At 45.1% G+C, this 7,596-nt stretch overlaps 1 protein-coding gene across 3 annotated transcripts; it reads left to right on the forward strand.

The window, feature by feature from the left end:
* The first annotated feature begins 200 nt into the window (after positions 1-200).
* LOC308466778 (major urinary protein 3-like) lies at positions 201-7,126 on the forward strand. 3 transcript variants are annotated; one of them, XM_080987972.1, is made up of 7 exons: positions 201-382; positions 1,319-1,440; positions 1,965-2,032; positions 2,150-2,245; positions 3,510-3,611; positions 4,609-4,637; positions 6,950-7,126. In XM_080987972.1, exons 1-6 carry the CDS (start codon positions 275-277, stop codon positions 4,620-4,622), a joined length of 510 nt encoding a protein of 169 aa, XP_080844098.1. In that variant the 5' UTR covers positions 201-274; the 3' UTR covers positions 4,623-4,637; positions 6,950-7,126. The 3 variants fall into 3 exon arrangements, with proteins under 3 accessions (XP_080844098.1, XP_080844097.1, XP_080844099.1); XM_080987971.1 differs by lacking the exon at positions 6,950-7,126 and adding an exon at positions 5,336-5,512 and having other exon boundaries at positions 202-382; XM_080987973.1 differs by lacking the exons at positions 3,510-3,611; positions 6,950-7,126 and adding an exon at positions 5,336-5,512 and having other exon boundaries at positions 202-382.
* The last annotated feature ends 470 nt before the right edge of the window (positions 7,127-7,596 follow it).

Raw genomic sequence — 7,596 nt, forward strand, 5'->3', positions numbered from 1 at the left:
GCCACAGGCCTTGGAGTCCTTCAGAACAAGCATTGATGAGCAGAGTGTTCCCGGGTTTGTAGAAAATGTACTCACCACGGATAACAATTAGTTCTGAAAATCACCTGGTTCTCTCTCTCAAACACCCCACGACCTCTTTTAATTGCAGGACTGTACTGGCTTAGATGAAATTTGGGGACATAAGCAGAGGGATATAAATCCAGGCATCGCTTGAAGAACCGAGGTCTCTGCAGAAGTCGCAGACATTCCTGAACTGCTGCAAAGCCTTGCAAGGATGAACATTGTGCTGATTACTATTGTGTTTGCTGGCACCTGCTCAGCAGTTCCTAAGTACGAGGTTCCTGTACCCATTCCGATGATGCCAGACTTGAATCTAAAGAAGGTAACGGGAACATTTCTCTCCTTCACTTGTAACTAGGGATGGTGACAAATTTAGCAATAATCGAGCTTGCACAGCCTTGTTCACCTGATTACAGACTTTGCAAGCTGACTGTGCCCTCTTTATAACCCACCTGTTTCTCCACGGAGTGCAAGGTGATGTACCTGGTTCTCCCCTTCCTCATTTAATCCCCACAACAACCCTATGAGGTAGATTGGGCCGAGAGGCAGTGACTGTGAGCTTCATGGCCGAACAGGAATTTGAATCCTGGTCTCTCCCATGCCCTAACCCAGTGGTTCTCCAAGGCTGTGTTGTGCCACACTGGTGTGGCAGGAGAGGATGGCAAGTTTAGCAGGAAGAATCAAGGACCAATAAAGAAACATGTAAACATTTCAGTGTAGTATGTATATATAGCTTTGTTTTATACAGCTGTACCTTAGTTCTCGAACGCCTTGGTACTCATACATTTTGGCTCCTGAACGCTGCAAACCCGGAAATAAGTGTTCCAGTTTGCGAACGTTTTTCGGAAGCCGAACGTCTGATGCCACTTCCTCTTGACTGCAGGAAGCTCCTGCAGCCAATCAGAAGCTGCTCCTTGGTTTTCAAACAGTTTTGGGAGGCGAACGGACTCCAGGAACTGATTAAGTTTGAGAACCAAGGTGCTACTGTACTTATAAAGTAGTTGTGTTCTGTGTTATTAATCAAGCACTGCTAGGAGTTGCTTCTTTTCATTTTGCAATGTATTTCTTATCAATAATAATAATAATAATAATAATAATAATAATAATAAACAACTTGATGTGGCTTGAAAAAAATTCCATTCTGAAAGAGGGGCCCAGAGTGGGAAGTCTGAGACCACTATGCTACTTTAGCTACCAGTCTACAATATATATTAAAATGTCTTCCTCAATAACACACAAACAAACCTCTTCTTTGTAGCTCACTGGTAAGTGGTTTCCTATTGCAACGGTACAGTATGACAAACAGACGAGAGAAGTCTATGGCTATTTAATGGAGCCCCAAAAGAATGGAGAACTGGTCCTCAAAATTGATGTTCCTAAGTAAGTCTGCATCCACTGCTATGATCATTATCTACCTTCACAGTATAAAGGGAAGGGTCCTGAGGCTTGGCCTGTTGCCTACCTACCCCTGCCTCTTTCAGCAGGGAGGCTAGGTCATACACCCAGGGGTTCAGCCTTAGCTGCATCCCTGATCCCTGAAAGTCAATTACATCAGCTGAGATTCTGAATGTCTATTGGGCAGCTTCCAGTTGCTCCCTCTTCTTCTGAAACTGGGCAATGGGCCCCACAGAAGTCCAAGCTGCTGATGGGGATGATGTCACAGGAAAATTTGTTCTTTTGGGGAGGGGTGCTGGGAAGGGGAAGGAGTGGAAAGGTCAGGACCATCTTGGCAGGCTGGGACAGAGGAAACCATATTTCTTAAAGGCACTACAACTTGATTCTCAGAGGAAACATGGCCCTGGCTGAGCACCTGGAACCCCTTTGAAATCTTGTGCAGAGATTGGGGGAGGGGGGCTTGCTGATTGGGTGGGGAAGCAACTTGACAACCCTGCCTTTCTTTCCAGAAATGGAGAATGTCGGCGTAGAAGAGTTGTTCTGTACCCTATAAAGCGGGCCGAATTCGATACTGAAGGTAAGTTTAATAGATTTCTCCATTATCTCCATCAACACATGCACGCCCTTTCTTTTGCATCTGTGTAAGTGACTCCCATGGCTGTTAATGGATCTTTTGCGGCTCTTTTTTCAATAGATGAGAAGACTACAGTACACATTGTGGATACAGATTATGAGACTTACCATATCATCCACTTCCTAATGGAGCATATGGGCATGCTACAGCTCTATGGTATGTCTGGAGCTTATTTGGGTGCCATAGGTTACAATGGGCACACCTGTCAGCTTTTGAAAATCTCACCCATCCTCCCAGTTTGTATAAGGTAGGCATAGGCAACCTTCAGCCCTCCAGATGTTTTGGACTACAATTCCCATCATCCCTGACCACAGGTCCTGTTAGCTAGGGATCGTGGGAGTTGTAGGCCAAAACATCTGGATGGCCGAAGGTTTCCTATGCCTGGTCTAAGGATATGTAAACACCACCACTAATTGCCAATAGAGTAATCCACCACCACCCCACAGCTAGATTTGTCAGAATAATGGGAGCATCACGATAAAACCCCAACAACAAATTTGCCATAATCTACTGGCAATTCAAATTTTCGTCCCCACGACAACCCTGCGAGGCAGAGTAGCTTAAAGCGCTGGTTGACGTGCTCTGTGCAAATGTGCCTCACAAGCCCCTGAGGGTTGCATCAGGATGGGACAATTCAGAATGGAGAAGGAACTTTGCCCTACACTTCTGGTTTTTCATTTCAAACCTCCTCCTTCTGAAGCTGTTCTTTAAAAAGAGGGCAGGGAAGGAAGGAGTCAGGCAAGAGGGATTTGTTAAGATACTTAACAGCGTGATGCAGCACCAAAAAAGAGCTAATGCAAATCTCAGCTGCATCAGCAGAAGTATTGTGTCCAGATCCAAAGAAGTCACAGGACCACTCCATTCTGCCTTGGTCCAACCACACCTGGAATACAGCGTCCAGTTCTGGGTGCCACAATTTAAGGAGGATATTGACAAGCTGGAATGTGTGCAGAGGAGGGCAACCAAGATGATCAAAGGAATGCCAATGAAGCCTTATGAGGAATGGTTGAGGGAGTGTTTATTTTTGCTTGGAAAAGAGACTGAGATAATATATGATAGTCATATTCAAATATCGAAAGGACTGTCACATGGAAGAGGGAGCAAGCTTATTTTCTCCTCTGGAGGGTAGGACTCAATCCAATGGATTCAAGTTACAAGGAAGGAGATTCGGACTAAACATCCGGAAGTATTTTCTGACAGTGAGAGCTGTTCAACAGTGGAACGGACTCCCTCAGGAGGTTGTGGACTCTCCTTCCTTGGAGGTTTTTAAGCAGAGGTTGGAAGGCCATCTGTCATGGAGCCTTTATCTGAGATTCCTGCATTGCAGGGGACTAGATGACCCCAACTGTACCATTCTATGATCTATCCTTCTGCACTATGATGCTGATTCTCAATGCCAACTCCTTGTTTGTGTCTTAAGGCAGGGAACAGACTGTGTCAGATGAAGTGAAAGAAAAATTTAAAACTTTGGCCACAAATTTGCAATTCGATCCAGAAGCAATCGCCTATGTATCCGAAAATAGTAAGAGCAATTAATGCTTAAGATTTTCTCCGCCCTGGTTTGAAGGTATGGTGATGATGATGCTAGCCGCTTGGACTCTAGAGATCACCAGGTATTATTAGAATCTGGATATGAGGGAGTTGGGTGGTGTTTAGCCTGGAGCAGAGGAGATTGAGAGAGGATGGGATAGTCCTCTTCAAATGTCTCCTGGGCTGCCACACAGAAGATGGAGTTAGCTTCATATTAGTGTATTTTTGGTTTATTATTATTATTATTATTATTATTATTATTATTATTATTATTTCTCCTGCTCTGGAGGCTAGCTTTTGAACTAGTGGATTCCAATTACAAGAAAGGGGATTACAACTAAACATCAGGAAGTACTTTCTTACATTATTAGGATTTATTAAATTTGAAGATCTCGGGACAGTTCACAGTATAAAAATACAATATAAAAACACAAAAATACATAATAAAAAGGAGAAAAATAACAAAACAAAAAAAACCCACCCTAAGCCATCCCTCTCACAAACACATGTAAAAGGACATAGACTGTTCATCAGCCCAAGGCCTGGGTGAAGGGGAATGTTTTTGCCCAGTGCCTAAATAGATATAACAGTGGTTCCAGCCAATCCTCCCTGGGGAGAATGCCCACAGAATGGGGAGCCACTGCAGAAAAGGTCCGTTCTTGTGTTGCCACCTTCCAGACCTTTTGTGGAAGAAGCACATGAAGAAAGGCCTCACATGATGATTGCAGGATCCAGGTTGGTTCATGTGGAGAAAAGCGGCCCTTGAGGTTTTATCAAGAGAAGGTTTTCCCCAAATGTAGATAAGCATTATGGATCCTTTAAAAAAGAGAAACCCTACTGATATCTGAGAGCCAGTCTATTGTTGGCTCTGGAGCATGGCCCATAAGGAACAAAATAATAATAATCATCATTATCCTTAACTTGTTCTGTTCCCTGGACCCAATCCCACATCTTGCTCATTCACTGACAGCATTTCTTTTCATCCACAGATCTCTGTATATAAGAAGATATGGAAAAGGTAAGATAATTAGTCCTCTGCACACTTACCTGGGAGGTCATAAGCTTTATTGAATTCAGTGGTGTTTACTCATGAGTAGACACATCTAAGGCAGTGGCGGAGCTTCATGCTCCAGCTCCGGGGGACAGAGAGCAGGCAGTGGTGGGGCTGGCTCGTGTCCCAGGGGCTTTAAAGGTCAGCACCAACGCTTTGAATTGTGCTCGGAAACATACTGGGAGCCAATGAAGATTTTCAGGACCAGTGTTATATGGTCTCAGCGGCCACTCCCAGTCACCAGTCTAGCTGCCACATTCTGGATTAGTTGTAGTTTCTGGGACACCTTCAAAGGTAGCCCCAGGCCTCAGGCAGAAGTCTCCATGAACACTGATAATTTTAGCTAGTTCAGACCTGAGACCCCTCCAGCATCCAACTGAATCTGACACTGACATCTTCCTGCTGATTTGCTGATATTATTATTAAGATTATAAGGATTTTATGTACTACCCTCTACCCAGAGGTCCCAGGGCAGTTATCACCTATGGCCTGGAGAGTAGGAACATTATCATTTGAAAACATCGGCAAATCAGGCTTTTGTTAAATGACCAGGAGCAGGGTCCAGAGGAATACAACTGCAACCTTTTGTGGGTCTTCTCCATGGGCCGAGGCCCCCACCTCTTGCTGTGATAACGGGATCTCTTGTCTTTTGCAATTCCATGCAGAAAGCCAAAAATAACATGGGAAAGATGCCTGCATGAGGATGGGGATGGAGGAATCGTCCTGGAATCTGCTTCCTGCATTGCAAATACCAACCACCATTGTGAACCATTCCATTTGGAAAGAAAACTTGAATCATTTGGATCAGATATATATTCATAAATGGTATTCTAATCACATAAGTGGTACTGTTTTCTTGTCTGTTGGCCTAAGGGAAAGAAAACTATTATGTGTACACCCCAAATTGATAGCACTATATAATAAGGAAAATTCCTGAATTCTGAGATCCAGGCTTGGGGCAAGTACTCTTTGTTTCTGGATTAGTTGTAATTTCCGGGTCACCTTCAAAGGTAGCCCCAGGCCTCAGGCAGAAGTCTCCAGGAACACTGATAATTTTAGCTGGTTTAGACCTGGGACCTTGTATATGCAGACCGTGTTCTCTGACAGGGAGCTAAACCACCCACCCAACCCGGCTGGGTGTCCAAGAAAGGGTGTTTGCTCCATATGAAATGATCTTGGCAGTGGATTAGGGGAACAAGGTTGGTCCCCGAAATGTTCCCCTGGGGCCTCCTTCCCAAAGCCCAGGAAACCTCTGCCCAGCTTAGGGAGGGAGGCGTTATGGTGCTCTGGTAGGTCCAAGAGCCCTCCTGCCACCTTCCCAAACACCACCTGGGTTTCCGAGGGAGGCAGGAAGGCTCCAGCATCCTGCCAGAGCCCTGGTGCTTCCTTAAAATGTTTAGTCGCTTGTCCCATTAGATTCACAAAATGTTTAGGGGTGTGCATACCCGTGACCCCCAGAAAAAAGCACTGGCTCTGCCCATCATCGCTTGCTTGTGTTTCCACAGGGGAATGGAAGCCGGCACATCTGATGGGAGGGTGTTCCATAGGGAGGGTGCCACTACCAAGAAGGCCGTCTGCCTGGTTCCCTGTAATCTCGCTTCTCGTGGTTAGGAAACCAGCCCTTGGCGCTGGACCTCAGTGTCCGGGCTGAACGATGGAGGTGGAGACGCTCCTTCAGGTATACTGGGCCAAGGCCATTTAGGGCTTTAAAGGTCAGCACCAACACTTTGAATTGTGCTTTGAAATGTACTGGGAGCCAATGAAGATTTTCAGGACCAGTGTTACATGGTCTCCACGGTCACTCCCAGTCACCAGTCTAGCTGCTGCTTTCTGGATTAGTTGTAGTTTCTGGGACACCTTCAAAGGTAGCCCCAGGCCTCAGGCAGAAGGCTCCATAAACACTGATAATTTTAGCTAGTTCAGGCCTGAGACCCCTCCAGCATCCAACTGATTCCAATATTGACACCTTCCTGCTGATTTGCTGATATTATTATTACTACTACTACTACTACTACTATTATTATTATTATTATTATTATTATTATTATTATATTTTATATACCACCCTATACCCGGAGGTCTTAGGGCGGTTATCACCTATGGCCTGGAGAGCAGGAACATTATCATTTGAAAACATTGGCAGATCAGGCTTCTGTTAAATGACCAGAAGCAGGAACCAGAAGAAAACATCTGCAACCTTTGTGGGTTTTCTCCATGGGCCAAGGTCCCCACCTCTTGCTGTGATAACGGGATCTCTTGTCTTTTGCAATTCCATGCAGAAAGCCAAAAATAACATGGGAAAGATGTCTGCATGAGGATGGGGATGGAGGAATCGTCCTGGAATCTGCCTCCTGCATTGCAAATACCAACCACCATTGTGAACCATTCCATTTGGAAAGAAAACTTGAATCATTTGGATCAGATATATATTCATAAATGGTATTCTAATCACATAAGTGGTACTGTTTTCTCTTCTGTTGGCCTAAGAGGAAAAAAACTATTATGGGTACACCCCAAATTCATAGCACTATATAAAAAGGAAAATTCCTGGATTCTGAGATCTAGGCTTGGGGCAAGCACTCTTTGGTGAGAGAACTCCAGTCGAGATCACAAGATATGCAGCAAAGTAAAGCATGGAAATATAGGTTATTGGAACTTTAAAATATGCTCTCTACAGTGATTTCCAAAATGTCCCCATTGGGGGGAAAAAACCTTTCTAAAGTTTCCTTCTTCCCTGTCAGGGAACTGACATCGGAGCTAGAGGCGGAGGGAAGGTTCTCAAATGATGCTGGAGAACGGCCCAGCAGGGAGAGAGGCAGCTCAGCAGAGGGGGAAGCAATTCAGTGCAACACCAGGAATAAAGGGGGGCAGATGGGGGAATCGGCGAGTGGGCTCCCAGACTCTTCACCGGACACCAGCGGGGAGA

This window comes from Podarcis pityusensis, assembly GCF_964106645.2.
Source record: "Podarcis pityusensis genome assembly, chromosome: 17".
NCBI classification, from domain to species: domain Eukaryota; kingdom Metazoa; phylum Chordata; class Lepidosauria; order Squamata; family Lacertidae; genus Podarcis; species Podarcis pityusensis.

Coding starts and splice junctions, on each gene's coding strand:
- LOC308466778 (XM_080987972.1), top strand. CDS start 275: ATGAACATTGTGCTGATTACTATTGTGTTTGCTGGCACCTGCTCAGCA. Junction 2,033..2,149: donor GGCCGAATTCGATACTGAAG/GTAAGTTTAATA, acceptor TTTTTTCAATAG/ATGAGAAGACTACAGTACAC. Junction 2,246..3,509: donor GGGCATGCTACAGCTCTATG/GTATGTCTGGAG, acceptor TTGTGTCTTAAG/GCAGGGAACAGACTGTGTCA.